At 48.1% G+C, this 17248-nt stretch overlaps 1 protein-coding gene across 2 annotated transcripts in view; it reads left to right on the top strand.

Moving 5' to 3' along the window:
• LOC144163337 (gamma-interferon-inducible lysosomal thiol reductase-like) overlaps positions 1-17248 on the top strand; it is a 74951-nt gene that overhangs the window by 51902 nt on the left and 5801 nt on the right. For both annotated transcript variants that reach the window (XM_077694273.1, XM_077694274.1), the window contains 3 exons: positions 15225-15377; positions 15639-15716; positions 16689-16784. In XM_077694273.1, the coding sequence (XP_077550399.1) occupies positions 15225-15377; positions 15639-15716; positions 16689-16784 (327 nt within the window). The remainder of the gene's footprint in view (positions 1-15224; positions 15378-15638; positions 15717-16688; positions 16785-17248) is intronic.

The raw sequence follows: 17248 nt of genomic DNA, 5'->3' as shown, positions 1-17248 counted from the left end.
CACCACAGCACTCGCGTCTTCATCGACGCATAGTCCACAAACAGTACGTCTCCAAAAACGGCCGTCACGGGGGTTTTTCGACCGGCTTTACTCGTTTTCACCTTCTCTGCCCGTTCTTCGCTCCGTTCCGCTGGAGACAGCCTCGTTTGTAGCCAGCAGGGGCGCTTCTCTGACCGCGTACACCAAGTGCCAAGCCGCCGATGCGGTGGCGCGTATTTCGAATCATCCGTGGCGGAACCTACTCGCGTTCGTATTAACGTGATTTTTTTACACATAACGTTTTTGGAGCTTGAAAGAACCAAATGGTGCGGTTCGAATTAATGAAGTTTGAAATTACCCAGCTTTTACTGTATACCTCTTAAGATCGCCATACGTGTCCCTGTCCCCTACGCGGTTAACTGAAGCATAGACGAGGAGGCGAAATAATAATCGAGCTCCTTTTAAGGTAATCTCAAAAAGGGCGTGCTCAGTAACGTATCACCAGGACGTGTCATTTCGGCGGCTGCGACATAAGCTGATCGCAGCTGGACAGCACAGCCTCAAGGGAGCGGTGCGTGTCCAGGCCTGCTGGCGCTGTGACTTCCGATCAAGCCTTTCCGTTTGCGTGACGTCGACACGGCAGACACTGGCTTCGCCGCGCTTCTGTCGCAGCCATGTAATAGCCGCTTCTAATAATCTCCCCGGTTGGCTTCGCCGAACGCACTTGTTGAAAGCACGTGTGCAGGCATGAATTCGGCATGCAGTCTGAGCTGAGGTGAGCCACTGAGGTGAGGTGAGCTGTGTTGCCACTGCTGACGCTCCAATGGTGCTGACGCTGAGGAACGTTTGAACCCCGTGAGGCCAACGCACTTTCGACCGCACGATAGTGCAAAGACGTGTGTACACCACATTTTGCGCTTATCTTTGTACTTTACCTCGCAACCCTTCCTTCTGTTTCCAACGGGCAGTGCTTCTTTGTGTAGTTTTGACCTTCGCCGCTGACTTATTGCTGGTATGTAGGTTTTCAAAAAAGGAACCAGGAAGCAAAGCGGTAGAAACTCACGTTACCGTGGAAGCGCGCAAATTCAGCCGCCTTGTGGTCTGGCTTCAATGGTCGGCCAGGATAGTGCGCTCGATCGAGCGTGCATGGACCGTATCGACCGGCGTTTCGTCTGTCCTCCGGACTTGTTTGTTTATCTGGCACCCTGTAGAAATTTTTCGTTTTTTTTTTCGAAAGCCGTGTGGAAATTTTGCTTTTTTTTTATTTGAAAAGCCGTCTGCTACCTTACCACAGGTCTATAGGATTCACATTTTTTTCCGTCGTATACGCCGCATCTCAAGAACCGCGTTCGCAAAACAACTTGATTGATTGATTGTGGGGTTTAACGCGCCGACGCAACGAAGGCGATGAGGCGCGCCGTAGTGGAGGGCTCCGGATTAATTTTGACCACCTGGGGATCTTTAACGTGCGCCGAAATGTCGTAAACACGGGCATTTTTGCTCTTCGCCTCCATCAGAAAAGCGGCCGCAGCGGCCGGGAATCGAACCCGCGACCTCGTGCTCAGCAGCGCAACGCCTTAGCCACTGAGCCACCGTGGCGGGTTCCGCAAAACAACTTCGGCCGCATGCTGCCTCATCACGCGACGATAAGATCAACCGAGTCCGCTCCCGATACGGGCGGTATCGTGTTTGTTCCGCTTGGAGGTCGTGTCCGGCGATTGTTCGCTGTTTACCAAGCGTTCCGGAAGACTTGCTGAAAGCCCGAAAACAGCTCGCGGCGTCGGTCCATGAAGGCAGGTCGTATCAGGTCGCGATTCCGAGCGGCCGCACACGAAGAGGGCAGCGTACCGGTACCTTTCAAGTGCAGTTGTACAGTCGCCAGCAAAAGTTTGCGGGACGTGCAGGCGTGGCCGAGCGGCGCAAAACTGCATTGCTGCGCCATCTGCAGCCAGCGAACGCCGGGTCGAGGCTCAAGCAGCTGGTGTGCTAGGCGCGCTTTGCGCATGCCTGGCCTTTATTTGTTACCGGGCATCTCTCATCGCTCGCTTGCCCGCGACATGCTTTTGATATTCGCGGCAGCCGCGGCGGCGCCGCGTGACCATCGCCGTCGTTCTACTATCACTAGCGCTTCAAAATACGTAGCCCGCGCCCGCCGTTTGCCCGGCGCGCATAATTGAATGAACCTTATCTTTCAAGTCATGTAATGGTCGACGAATAAATTTACTTTAGAGGAGCTATTTAGGCTACCTGTCGGAAACTGCGTCCGTCGACGGGCTGCATAGAAAAAAGTCGCGTTGCCAAATTTAATCTTGCGGTGAAGCAAGCTTTCTGGTGAATGACTTAGCGCTGAGTCTATGTAGGTATCATGTTAAGCATCATACTGAAATTGGCCGCGAGGATGACGTTATGATTACACCGAATCACATTTACTTGCCATAGTTAGTTTTTAGGGAAGCTGTAAGCGATACGGAATACCTGCCTGTAAAAGGGCTGTAACACTTGTTTTGTCGGAACACCCCAAAACAAATTTTATGATAATTAGCCGCTGAGACGACAACGACAATTATAGGTTAGCTGACAGTTTATCGGAGCTTTGGTTGAAAATAATAATATATTTCTTACTCAACCAGCAGTGCCTCTTGGAAGATAAGGCCGGGTTCATACTGTTCCCGCAACTGTCGTGATAACTTTAAAGAATGACGTCGTTTCGCGTCTCAGCCAACCGAACTGCGTGACACGCTGTTTTTTTTTTTTACGTCCAGAGATAACGATACGGCTTGTGCTTCGGTAGTCTGATCATAGCCTAAGATTTATTAAATGTTGCCCGCCGCGCAAATGGCGGCCGCGGGCTACGTATTTTGTTGCACCAGTGATAGCAGAACGACGGCGATGGTCATGAGGCGCCACCGCGGCTGCCGCGAATATCGAAAGCATGTCACGGGCAAACGCCCGGTAACAAATAAAGGCCAAGCGCGCCTACCACGCCAGCTCCTTCAGCCTCGACCCGGCGTTCGCTTGCTGCAGATGGCACAGCAATGCAGTTTTGCGCCGCTCGGCCACGCACTGCACATCCCGCAAACTTTTGCTGGTGACTGTACCTGTGGTTTTCTTGCGTGTCGCCAACAGAAAGGTTAGCGCATGTGTTGCTGTAGTAATAGTACGCCCCGATTCGTCATATTTAGTGCAGATCAATTTGTGCATGCGTGCCATCGTTTCTTGGGTTGCAGTGCATGATAATGTAGTTGTTCAGGTACAGTCATGGACAGATGCAACGCGAACGCGAAAATATGAACCAGAATGCACAAATAGCGTTATTTCATCATATGCAAGTCAAAATGACGGGTAGCGGCTTAGTTAAAAAAACAAAGTTGGGAAATGTGGCTTCCCAAAGATACCAACAACGAGCCGTTATTATACTTCCACGAACAGTACAATATAGCCTGTTCTGGTTTATATTTCCGAGTTCGTATTTAATTTGTCCATGACTGTACCTGCAAGGATGCCCAGGAAATCCAGCTCCTGCTGATGAGGCGCGTTTGCTGCATGCATAGGGCAGCGTATAAGTTGGCTCATCACCTAGCTATTTAGCTGGCCCAAGCTTGAGGCAGCAAACGCTTCAGTTTATGTTTGTAAGCGATGATGTCCACTGGTGACATCTACCGCGCTTAGTTTATGAAGCGTGATGTGGAACGCTCAAGAATGTTCTATGCTAATTGTGTGCCTTACTCGTCTAAATCTTTCACGAAGGCGATCATTTAAGAAGCGAACGGCAACGCAGCGTCGTTGCCGCAAACAAGACCAACTTCCTCGTCGGAAGTCCGTAGCCTCGAAACAGGATTCCCTTCTTTCGAACGAACTCGGTGGCGGTTTATTTCACTTAAACTTGCGTCCGTGCTTTCTAGCTTCATCGGAGGTGCTGCAGTGTCGGGTTCCCGAATCACTGCGTTATGTTACGGGCTGCTGCCATTGGAAATACCATTTCGTAGAAAAAACACTCAAATGCGTTTTGAAGACCCGTCTCAATGTCTGAGACGCGTTTCCTGCATACTTTGAAGATCGTATGTTTCCCTACCGCACAGGCTTCGCCACGTAGGCCTTGCGCGCGTCTAACCGCAGCCTTATGGCAAAACTGGAAGTTAGACGAGCAGGTGCGCATTCATATTCGAAGAAGCCTGCGCACAAAGACGTAGGCGACAAGAGGGGGAAAGATAACGCTATGTTTGTCTCTCGCTTCTCCCGTCTAATAGTCTACGTTTTTGTGCGCTGGTTTGATCGAATAGGAATGCGCCACCCTCGAGACTTTCGCTGCGTCGTCCTTCGCGCCTTAAAGGGACGGATAACCGATTTTCGTCGCGTATATGTTCTCTAGCTCATATGAAAGCCTGCGTTTTATATAGCCCGGTAACCACAAGCAGTTTTTAAACAAATTGGCGGAAATAATTTTAATTGGGCCGCAAACTTCGTGAAAGCGGAAGGGTGGCGGTTCAGTGTCGAAACTTGACACTACAATATGTGTCCCTGTCACGTGACCTGCAAACCTAGCAGCTACTGTAATGCTGAAGCGTTTATTTACGTATTGAAAACCGTTTAACACAAGCATTTGTACAAGGTTAAATTGTGTATGCATTTCTAAACATTATTTTGAAAATTTTAAAGACACGCCGCCCGCCGTCGCTGGGTTGTTCTCAGTGTGGCTAACTGAGCCTCCATGCCCAGAATCAACGGCAGCGCTCAGTAAACAGACCCAGTGAAGGAGCTTCGATGATTCTGCCTGAGTCAGGGGCGTTTGTTTTGCCAAAATATTTTATTTCAGTTTCCAAATACGCCAACGGCAGCTTTAAAAAAAAAACGTCGCGTCGGGAAGAATCGAACTTCCCACCACCACAACGTGAAGCCAGATTCTACCTATCGTCTATCCCAACAGATGGCGCATTCGTGCAAAATAGACCGTTGCATTAAAAAAAACATAAAGGAACAGGAGAGCCACCGATTCAAACTTTTTTTAGCTGGGGACAAGTTTTTTTTAAATATCGTTTTTCATTTCGCATACAGACAAAAGGATGTTGCCGAGCTACTCTATGTCATGGTTGCCAGCATTATTTTTGGGAGGGACACACGAGTCGTAGACCTAAAAATTTCGATTTAAAAAGTTCTAGGGCGTTATCGGCAAAACCGTTTCTCGTCAAGGTGCTTTAAGTGATGCCCTTTCATTTGGGATACAGAATATATACCCGACAAAAATCGGTTGTCTGTCCCTTTAATGGGCTTCTTTCCAGTAGCGTAGCCCTCTTGCGGCGACCGCCCGAACCACACTTGGGGGATTATAGAAGAATACGCCCCCTTTTTTTCGCCTGCCCTGCGCAGTTCAAAAAGCCGTCTCAGGCGCAACGCATGGTTTTGGTGGCTGAGAAATTTTTCGATGGCAGCTGTAGCCCGTACCGGTCTGCTACTTTCAGGACTCAGAAAACGGAGCAGCACTGTGGCTCGGCGTTCGCAGCTGGCTAATCCAATATGGCGTCGTTTTGTTTGCATTTTGCCCCCCAATATTGGCGGATTGGTCGCTGGGAGCGAGAGGCGCGCATGCGCAGAGCCTCTACTGGAAAAAGGTCCATTGCCCCGCCGTGGTACGTTGCCGTGACATGCACGTGAATATAGTACCAAGAAAAGTTGCAGAAGATCCTTACGCTAATTGTTATGGGACGAAAGCGGGGACATGCGAGTTTCAGATGCGACTGCATCTCATTCACTCGCCTTGTCCCTCCATACGGCGTCGTTGTCCGTTTACAGCCCTCCCCCATTCTCCTCGCCGTGCGAGCTGCGCTCTCCGCCGCTCACCCCCTCTCCTCTCTGATAGCGAACACTCTCTCGCGAGGGGCATTGGATTGGATTTGATTGGCTTGGCTTGGATTGGATTTGGATTGGATTGGATTAAAGTGGATTGTGTTGCGTCATAGCCGCGCCACGTTGCGTCATAGCCGCGGCAGGGGGTTCACGGCACGATTCACGCGATGGGAGAATCAACCAAACGGAAACAACAATGGAACCCCCTATGCGTCGCATCTACACAGGGGTTCCCGCGAGGGGAGGTGGGAGTAATTTTTGAGCTTAGGACAATGACGGCTCCATTGCGCCGACATTAGAGAGTTATCGCAAAACGGAGAACCTGTCCCGGTACGATTACCACTACACCTGCGCATGCGCTCAACCAGAGTTTCCTCTTCTGCGCACGCACAGTAGCCCCGGTAGCCTACCGGGTACCGTACCGGGGCCGGTTCTCCCCACTGTTTTAACTCTCTATTGGCACCGTCCCTATCTTACCGTGCGTTTCCTTGCCTCAGTTTCAAATTGCGCGCCTTAGGCCAGCTTGTGCCATCTGATGAATCACCCAGGAGGCAACGTCCAACGAGACTAGGTGCGCGCCTCTTCTTGTGCTTATCTTTTGCGATAGCAATCACAAAATTCGCGTTAAAAATAATTCTTTACCCAGAAAATACAAAAAAGGCTCGCGCTCTAGTCCCGAACTCGCGGCTCGAGCGCGAAGCCAAACAGTAACAGAAGGTCCCCACTGATGGCGCGCCAGCAGGGCGAACGCGGGAAAATTGAGTTAACCCTGTAATGCCCAGACAATGAAAACAATAGATAAAAATTTAATGCGTTATTGCATTATATTTTGTGACTGAAACAATAAAGCAACGCGATAAAAATTTTTTTTTCTCTTAGGTTTATAAAATTACAATATGTATCATGAACGCATAAAAAGTGTAAATATATATATATATATAAATATATATATATATATATATATATATATATATATATATATATATATATATATATATATATATATATATATATATATATATATATATATATATATATGTAAGGGTTAATGGAGAATACCTCAGTAACCTCAGATTTGCTGATGACGCCTTGCTAAGTAACTCGGGGGACGAATTGCAAAGCATGCTTTCCGCACTGGGCGAACAGAGTAGAACCGTGGGCCTGAAAATTAATATGCAGAAAACTAAAGTAATGATCAATAACCTCGGGACAGCACAGCAGTTTGAGATAGGTGGCGAGGCAGTGGAAGTGGCAAGCGAATATATCTACTTAGGCCAAGTTGTGACCCCAGATCTCAACCATGAGGCAGAGATAATTAGAAAGATCAGAATGGGGTGGGGTGCATATCGCAGACATTCTCAGATAATGAATAGCAGCCTACCATTGTCGCTGAAGAAGAAAGTGTATGACAGCTGCATCTTACCGGTACTCACCTACGGGGCAGAAACTTGGAGGCTCACTAAGAGGGTTCAACTTAAATTGAGAACGACTCAGCGGGCAATGGAGCGGAAAAGGATAGGTGTAACATTAAGGGACAAGAAGAGAGCGGAGTGGGTCAGGGAGCAAACTGGTGTTAAAAACATATTAGTAGAAATTAAGAAGAAGAAAAGGACGTGGGCAGGGGATGTAATGCGAAGGCAAGATAACCGCTGGTCATTAAGGGTAACAGAGTGGATCCCTAGAGAAGGCAAGCGTTGCAGGGGGCGGCCGAAAGTTAGATGGGCAGATGAGATCAAGAAGTTTGCGGGGATAAATTTGTCACAGTTGACACAGGACCGAGGTAATTGGAGAATAATGGGAGAGGCCTTTGCCCTGCAGTGGGCGTAGATAGGCCGGTGATGATGATGATGATATATATATATATATATATATATATATATATATATATAAGGTCTTCTTCCTGAAACGTCAGTAGACTTATTTCTATTTTCTACGTCTTTCTCGTGTGTCTCTGTCTCTACTAGCCTTATTTTTTCGCGCTCTGTGTGAGTTTTTATCTTTTATCTGTGTGACTTTTTATCTTATATATAATCTAATGTAACATATACTCGTATACACGTCGGTATATGTATACCTACACATAAAATAGATGTATTATGTATCATATACTCCGTAAGAAAGCATATCACACACCCATTGAAAGTAGGTGTAGACCCGTCGGGCACGCTTTGATGGAGGAATCCATCTTTCAAACTGTATTTGGGACTCCATGCGGCCAGTTATCGAGCTATCGAGCTATTACATGCAATCTTCCTAATAAACTTCAAACTTCAAACTATAGTTTTTTTTTTTTAAAAAACGCTTAGGAGGTGTCAGAAATGACACAATGGGCATTTCTTGGCGGTGGAACGGCGCAGGTGCAAAAACCTGAGAAATGGCGTACCTTATATGATACGTTGGGCACTACAGGGTTTAATGCGGCGAACCCCTGTTGCATCAATCATGAAAGGGAAGACCGAGACAGGAGGGAAAACAGCGTGACAGGTGGGCTGCGGAGAGAGGAGACGCCATTGCGTAGCAGGAGCTGCAGAAGACTGTCGTCTTTCGGCGACGTTTGCGGCGAAGCCAGCAGATTCGCAGCCATTTTTTTAGTTTTATGGCGTAGCTTGGGTGCGTTCCAACTTCCCCTTCAGACGGCTTCGTTGCCGTCTTCGCGGACAGCCCGCCATGTTAAGCCCCGTTCCAATTCGAAAGAAACAGTCAACGAAAACTGCTTCGAGGAGACAGCATCAGTCAGCAACGATGCAGGCTACTTTCCTGTCTAAACTAAGTGACGCCAGCGCCACCTTTTTGCTTATTAATCTTGGAACAAAAGCACTTGTTCTTTTATTGGAACATTTAGTATAATTTATTAGTGGGAAAGATGACTTTGTTTAGTTTTTAAATCACGTAATGTTTGTAACAATAACGGTAATAGTATTTACGAAAGCTGCGGCTTGTGTTCCTCAACATGCCTGCTACGAGGCGGTCGTCTGCGTTGGTGTTGCGTTTGGGACTACCGCGCGGTTCCAATTTTATTCCTTTAGACGTCTCGTTAGACTGCTTCCTAAGCTGTCTACCAAGCTGTCCGCGATTTGGAACGCAGCCTTTGTGTGCGCTTTTGTGGACGCCTCTTGCGGACGCCAGCTGACTTCGCGCTGCAGCCCAGCCAAGTGAGTCGCCGCCAGCTCGTTGGCCGAAGGTTTCGCCGGGGGTGCCCGTTGGCTCGGTCGCTGTCAGGGTCTCTTATCGGTCGCCGTAATCCAAGGGTGGGTTGCCTCGCGTCCGGGGGGATTTCTCTTGGGTGCATAACCGGTTGGCGTGGCCGGACGGGACGCGCCTACAGCTTGCGACACTTCTTCGTTGCTTTTGCTTTCTACGGGCACATCCGACTCGTGCAGAGAGGCAGCGACGCGCGACTGAATGCAGGTTCATTGGCACGACGCGGAGTCTTTGCAGAGGACTGTAGGAGCCTTTTCCGTCCAAACGGCCGACACTTGACCCTTTAATAGACGAGGAGCGCCAGCCTCACAATGTTTAAAGTACGTTTACGAGTTCACACTGAACGGAGTGAAAGCATCGGCATGTAGACTCGCGCGAGACACAGTTTCAGCACACGAATGCATCGTTGCGGGTGAACTTCCGGCGCTTCAGTTACTATTTTCGTCAGAGAATGGACTACACTGCATGCTTAACGCTCCCAATCGTATCCCTCATTCGCTTTTGCCTCGTGCAGTGCATGCAGTTTACGATTTACAGTCGTGATGTGGTTGCGATATTGTCTGCGGTGCTTATTTGCGATTGCGCCCGACTTAAGGATTCACTTCCGCGAGAGCCGAAAGCTACAAAGGTCCGTTCAAGTAGGACAATAGTTTGCATTTGCGCTCCAACGTCCAATGCCCAACAATAACGCGAGGGACCCAGGTTCGATGCACCACAGGAAGCGTTTTTTTCTTGAGGCGCCTTTGTAAAGTTGGCTTTCCTGCAGTGCGTTTTGTCGTGCGCCGGACGCCGTCAGGAAGGCATTGAAACCTCCGCTTTAAAACTATGTACCGGGAGCATCAGGAAACCAGTTCGCGTAAATGGTTTCCCGTAAATGGTTTCGTGTAAATGCTTTCTCGCCACATGCGTGACGTGCGAAGGCAGCGCCCTTGCTCACTTGAAGTCTTTTCTCTTGACGCATTGTAATACCATTCTCACCTCTGGCGAAGACAGCCGCAAACGAAAGCTCCGCTGCTTGGCCGGTGCACTCTGATCTTCGACACCGGTATCGCACAGGGGTTCTAAGAGGAACATGAGGACAGAGCACAGTAAGGACAATTTATTTATGCTCTTCGCTGACCAAAGCTTTCTCCGAAAGTGCAACTGGGTGGGGGAATCCGTTGCTCTTGACTAACCTGCAGCCCTCCGCATGTTAGCAACAAGCACTCTTCGAGTGCACTGCTACGTCACCTTAAAATGCTTATTAAGCGGCAACCACATGGAGCGTTTCGCTTGCGTAAGGGAGCTGTCGGCGTCTCCCAGCGGCGATGTCAAACAGACGTTGGGGAGGACCAAATTCAAGAAAAGAAAGAGCCAATTTGACCAATTACGCAGTTTTTAGCTAACGGACCTGGTGACGGTGGGGTAAATTGTGCTCTTCAACGTTTTTCGCGTCGCCGCCAGGAGACGCCGATGGCCCCCAGACGCGAGCAAAACGCTCCATTTGGTTGCCGCTTTATGCTGTGAAATGCGTGAAAACCAAGAACAGAAGGGCTCATCGCCAGCTTGAGCTCAACAGGGACCGTTCCGTGCGGTCATCCGGTCCTCGGGATGGAATGAACTACCCGTACCGTTTCCTGGGGAGACGTGTTCAGCCTGCCTCCATCGCCTCCCCTCACGGCCGGACTCGATTACTGTCCTCGACGGGAGTGTCCGGCCGTGCGTTGGTAGCGCGCAATCCGCTCCGCGACATGTGTTCCACAAAGGCGACCGACCAAGCAAGGCCGCCATTACAAGCGGGCCTCGTACATGTCTTCCACCACGGCGCATTGTCCGGCTGCGCCGGCACTGCACGCTCCGTCGTGCAGGGCCGGTGATCAGTGCCAGCCGGTACGGCGCCTCGGCAAAGCTGGAAACGAAAGCAAAAACCGCGGCGCGCAGCCGCAAACTACGACCTTGGCGATGCACCGCTCTCGGCGGGGCGGCGTCGAAAGAAGCAAGGAAACGAAACAGAAGGCCGTGTGCCCGTTGTGAACCAAGCGCTCAAGCATGACGTCTCGGCATGGTCGCTGGGTGGCTTTTCTTATCGGCGGCAGTACCCGGGCAGTGGCCGGAGCTGTGGGTCCGGACTTGTTCAAATTTAGCCGCGTGATTTCAGCAGCACAGCTGTTGATGCTTTTAGTTCCGCCGCATACCGTTACCAGAAACAAAAAAAAAAACGAAAAATACCGCGCGCACGTGAGCGTGCGCCTCGTGAGGAGCGCCCGGCGTCGGCCAGCTCGGCCTTCGAGAACACTCTGCCCAGCGTTCGTGGCGGAATCCCTAGCATGGTCTTCTACTCGCCAGTTCACTTGCGTTCGCTCCTGAAGTGGGGAGCACAGACGCCGAGTTCGCGAAGCCGGTTGCCTCGCGGGTTTTGGCGCGTGCTAACGCGGTCCACTCAGGGAGTCATGTGAAAAGCTGCGGACAAACGACCCGGGCCTGCCAGCCAAGGAGAACTTTCAGCGGTAGGTACGGCAATCCATGTGATGTGTGACAGCTTGGTCTCCGACGAAGGGAGAGAGGCGGCCAGCTCTGCTGTTTCTCCAGCCTTGCACTGCTAGGGCAAGTTGCGCCTTCCTTTTTTTTTCTTTTCGGTAAGGTCATTGCGCGTGGTTCCTACTCAACGAGTGATGCAGACGATGGGCAAAGCACATTTGGGAGGTGCCCATTTGACTGCTTTGGGCCTAGATACTCTTCAATTTCATTTTCAAGTGCAAAAGAAGTGAGAATGGACACTTCCGTCGCTGACCGCAGACTGCCGTTTCTGTAGTCCGGCTAACTTGGCTGTGGGACTTTCCGCAATGCGCTGGGCTTCGGCGCATTGCACCACGTGGCGCGAGTGTATGTCGCGAGGCAAGTGCATCGCACAGGGAGGAACTAACTGGCCCGGAGCGGCTGGGAGGGAGGCTCTTGCGGTTACACGCCGCGCAGACAAGCAGATCGGGACATGAGATACTCCTTTGCGCGCCCAGGCCGGCTTCTTTTTGCCATGATTTGAAGCGCAACAAAAACACACGGACGAAAAACAGAATAGACGAGACAAGTGCTATCTCGTCTACCGGCTTCTCGCCGGAAATGTTGTCGCCGGAAGTTCTACAGACGATAGTCTTTCTGGAGCTACTTGGACGGGAAATTTCTAATTTGTCTGTCTGTCACTCGATTCATCCAGCCGGCCAAAGCAACACAGATTCTGCGCAATAGTCTTATATACTCACAGCCAAATCTAAACGTCTAAGTCCGGTGTTAATTTTCATACTTGTCAACATTGTTGAACAAGAACAAGACATTACGCAAATATACGGCCGAAAGTGAATGCATGAGTGATATTTGCAATGTGCCTTTATTAGAGAATTTACTGATGCCTACTTTTTGCGATAGCAAATAAAATACTACATCAACTGCAAAAACCTTCGCCTGCTGTTCCCCGCGCTACCTGGCGCAATTAAAAAAAAAATCAAAAGGCAGCAGCCACTAAAGGTTCCACTAGATAGGTTTCGCGTTCCGCTTGGAACGCTGGTATATACAGAGTAGGGCAACATGGTTCTATAACCGTTGTAGTCGGGGGCCTCGATTAACGCGCGTCTCCGCCCTACGGCATCGAGGCACCCGACTTGGAGCAGTGGAACGTGGTCAGTTTAAAGTGACTTGAGCAAACCTCTAGCGTGTTACCTTGGGAGGAACGAGACGGGAGAGGAACAACATGAGAGGTGAGCGGGAAAGAGAACGGATGCGTTTACTTGCCAGAGGCGCCAGTCGACTATCGTCTTTCGTCAGCATTTGCAACGAAAGGAGCAGATACGCGGCCAATTTCTTGTTTTTGTTCCTTTATACACGCGTCGCGAAATGTAACGCGCACACGCGACGTGTTTTTTATTTATTTTTGCTGCGCACTGGTCTGGCATTTTGTGGGCGTAAAGCTTTTTTTTTTTGTTACCCCTTAATGTCTGAAAAAGACACGTGACCCCTTTGTAACGTAAACGGGCAGCATATTCAGGAGCGGGAGGAAGGAATAAGCGGAAGGTGGGGTTAGCGTGGGATTCAGAACATTACTGAGAATGAGATTTAGGAGAGCATCAACGTTCAAGGCTGAGATCTCTGACAACTTTCTATTTCCGGCGCATACTGCACTTAACCTTCATTTTACTGCTCACGTGCGTAGCTTCACCTTGCCTTGGCGCGGGAAATTTGCTTCTTCTCTCAATTGACGTTAGCACCTCTGGAGCTAGATACGAGCGCTGTATACAAACACTCTGGTACACGATCAGGACTTGATCAGAATGTGATCAAAGCATCTCGCTCACCTACTTTAGCGATTTCAATAAAACAGGTGGTGGTGGTTTTAAGTGCTATGACAGCAAAAGAGAACGAGATTTCTGCACTTTTTGCTCTCGTTTCTGTCTGGGGTGCCGTTTCGGATCCCTGGCTGACTTTGGTCGCTACTGATAGAATCGCGTGTACAACTGACATCTTCAACGCTGCCTAACCACGTCTGAAACGCGTTAGCACCACCTCAAAAGGTAGTGTGTGGTGGTCTGAGTGTTTCACTATCCTTGTTTGGGTGCGTACACCAGGAAAAGCAGCACCCCTCCTTCTCACTTCGCCTCGCCCTCCCCCCTCTCCCTTCGGCCACCTGTTCTCCTCCGGCGCTTCACATAGCGATATAAGGCGCCGGATATCGCTCCTTCAAAAATGTCTTCTCAGTAATTCATTTGCGTTTAGAAGTGAAGCCCACTTTACGCAGTGTGTAAAGCTAGGTCTTTGTAAGGTGGCTTTCCCACATTGCGTGTTGTACAGTGAAGGCTACTCGTAAGAAAGCAAAAGTGGGCGGCAATGACCGCGAACGCGGCGGAAGGACACCACCGACGACGATGGGGCCACGGAAGCGAAACATACGCGCGATGCCGTGCGGGACCCGAATACCGCGAGCTGGAAAACACAGGGCGTCGGCGTGGTTTGAGCGCTGGTCATCCACCTTAGCAAAGTGAGATGTGCACCGATTTCTTTTTTCATCGCTTCTGATTCTGTCGTTGGCCAGTCAAGCTATGGCACTCTGCTGGGTTATCGGCATCCCCGTTGACTATGCAGCCTTGTGGGCCTTCTTCTCCCCGCATTTTATCCTGGTCACACGGCACGTTGGCTTTTCTCATACGCTCGAATTCCCATCTTGAAAGAAACACACACAGCGCGCAAAACAACAGGACGAAAGACGGAGGGATGTACAACACAAGCGCTGGTGTTGTACATCAAAAAAAAAAGAGAAAAAACAGCGCTTGTGTTGTACATCCCTCCGTCTTTCGTCCTGTTGTTTTGCGCGCTGTGTGTGTTTCTTTCAAGACGAATTCCCATCCCGGCCTAGCCGCACTGTTTGCAGCTCTCTGCTTCTTAGTGTTCTTATATCTCCTTATAACTTATCACTATCAAGACTGCTTATCAACCTACGCATTGACCTTTTCATTCAAACCGACTGAATGTATTTATGATTAGGGTTTTGTGCATTTTTCATGAGCGCGAGAAACCCAAAGCCCAAAAGTGATATTACAACTGGCCGCTAATGTGACTGTATCATTATTTATTTATTTTATTTATTTACGAGTACCTTACAGGCCCATTGTGTAGGGCATTGAGTAAGGGGAGCAGAAAAAGAAAAAAGTACACGTTTGTCTCGAAGATACAGGAGTAAGGCGTAAAAAGTACTAACAACGTGGAAACAGTGTAGTAAAACAAAATACATACATCGGCATATCGCATCGAAAACAAAGTAGAATGCACAACAAGGAAACAGTATAGCAAAACAAAGTAGAATGCCAAGTTTTATTTGCATGTCATGATAAGTTAGTAAACAATAAATGAGTTCGTACCTCTGTTCAAAATTTTGTCTCATCTCTGCGTCGTGTGCGAAACAGGTTCGCTGGACATCCACCTTCACAGGGTCGAATGGCTCATAATTTTTTTTCGTTATTAACTCCGAAATTATATTACACCACCGGTCTTATTCAAGAACTACCTTTCACTTATAAGTCTGCCTGTTCACTTCTGTTGCCTACACATAGGGAATAGGTAGGCCAAAAGTTATTGAAGCTTCAAACATTGAGAGTTTCCTGAACCAAGTGTCTGTGCCAAATCAGAACAGTCTCTTTCTTTTCTTTTTTTAAAAAGATGTTCTCTCCCGTTCTTGTGTGCAGGCATGTGTGCAAGATCCAAAAGTGGTGGTGGAGGTCTTCTACGAGACGTACTGCCCAGACAGCAGGAGCTTCATTCTCGACCAGCTCAACTCTACCTACGCAGAGCTCTCGAACATCATCACGCTTCAGCTCGTCCCATACGGAAAAGCTGTGGTGAGTCCTCTATGTCCGTCTAGTCCTTTGGTTTCCCTGGCTTCAGTCCATGTTTTTCACCACTGCGCAGTTTACAGATATTGAAAAGTCTTTTTTTTTTCATTCTTTTACATCCATGCAGTTCGTAAGTATTTTACTTTCAATTGATTGTTCAAATGTTGCTTGCGTAACTGCACGTTTCTGACAAATGTTTTCAAAGGAAGCTTAACAGATAAAAATCTTTTTTCGCTCGTTATTTCTTTGTTTGTCTTACCTGTCCAGAGGAGAGAGCTTCCAAATGGATGGTACAGCTTTGACTGTCAGCATGGAGACAAAGAATGTTACGGCAATCTGCTACAGGTGAGTAGCTAATATTATTACTCCTTCCGTGCTTAGCTGCTCAGCCACAATCGTGTTACTTATTTATTCACTTATTTACTCATTCAATTAATCAATCAATCAATACCAAGGTCCCCTATGGGGTACTACATGAGGGGTGGGTATATACAGTAGCAGTTTGGCAACAGTGAATAAATACCTCTATCGTAGTTGGAGGACGACATTCGCTTTTCACTGTTTCATGGACACAATGCTTTAGATAGTGCACTTTATATAAACATTCAGTTCATTCAGAGTTCAGTTAAAAACGGATCATTCTAAAAAAGCAGTCAGCTTTGACTGTGATGTGGCTACTCGAGAAATATTATCATGGCGTGCCAATAAAAAAATCTATTACGTATGTAAAATTTAATAAGGCTGGGCATGCGACATCGCATGTGAAGACACGCCTACAATCGACCAGGCAACCTGCATCTGCACCAAAACTAAGTCGATGGGAATTGTGAAATAATGTAGGTGTTAAAATGGAGAATACTGAAATAGCATCAGACTTTTTTGCAGACGTGCACGAGAAAGTGCACTGCGCTGTCTCTTTCCAGCTCAGAAAATAAACAGGTCCTTATCTACATTACAAATTTTAAAGATTGCTCGAGTAGTGATGTACACAATCCAGTGACAAATGCATGTTTAGCAAAGCATGTTTGAGCATTCATTAAAGCCAAAACAATTTTCAATTCATGGCATAATATTGTTTGGAACAGAAATGGCTCAGAAGTTAGCAGAACTTGGTGAACAGTCGTTAACTTGCGTAGGGTAGAAGCGTAGCTTGCGGCTCTTAAATTGCAGTTCTTGCAAAGGGAGTAATTTCTATGAATATAGCTATTTAATTATACACTTTGGAAAAATTTGTGTGTCACTCAGCGTGTGCCTTGCCGTGATTTTCTCCGTGCCATCTTTTTCTAATTTGTCTCCCTTTTTTTCGTCTCCGTTTAGTCATGTGTCATCGAGTACTACCCAGACCCCAAGGAACACCTACCACTGGTTGTCTGCATGTTCGCGTCAAGAAATCCAAACGGGGCGTACGAATCTGTGAGCACGTTTTTTTTTTTTTTTTTTCTTTAAACGCATACGCGTTATCATAGTTACACTGTCTGAAATGAATTTTTCGATGCAGAACTTTGCAAATAAGAACGCAGCAGAAATTTCAGTAGCAAACCAGCAATTTAAGTTGCTTTCTGTAAGACGCAAATGCCATTCTGTGCGTTTTGCTTGCTCATAGCCATAAAAAATGGTCTTTTTGGGCTACAAAACAGAATTTGCCTGTTTTACATTACCAATGGAAGATAATATCATAAAAGCAACATGCAGGAACAAGTTAGGAAACGACAATAGGGAGTTAATATACTTGCAGGTATTTGCCCTTTAGTGGTAAGCAGTTTAAAAGGGATTCATGCAGTAAGTCAATAGAACAATGTGCAGTCTAGTTCTATTCCCATAGGCACAAGTAATGCTCCTTCTGTATTACACAACTATAAATAACTCTTTCTGTTTTG

This window comes from Haemaphysalis longicornis, unplaced genomic scaffold, assembly GCF_048455015.1.
Source record: "Haemaphysalis longicornis isolate Haplotype H1 unplaced genomic scaffold, Haemaphysalis longicornis Haplotype H1 scaffold_12, whole genome shotgun sequence".
Taxonomy (NCBI): Eukaryota; Metazoa; Arthropoda; class Arachnida; order Ixodida; family Ixodidae; genus Haemaphysalis; species Haemaphysalis longicornis.
This window is presented reverse-complemented; position numbering and strand designations above follow the sequence as displayed.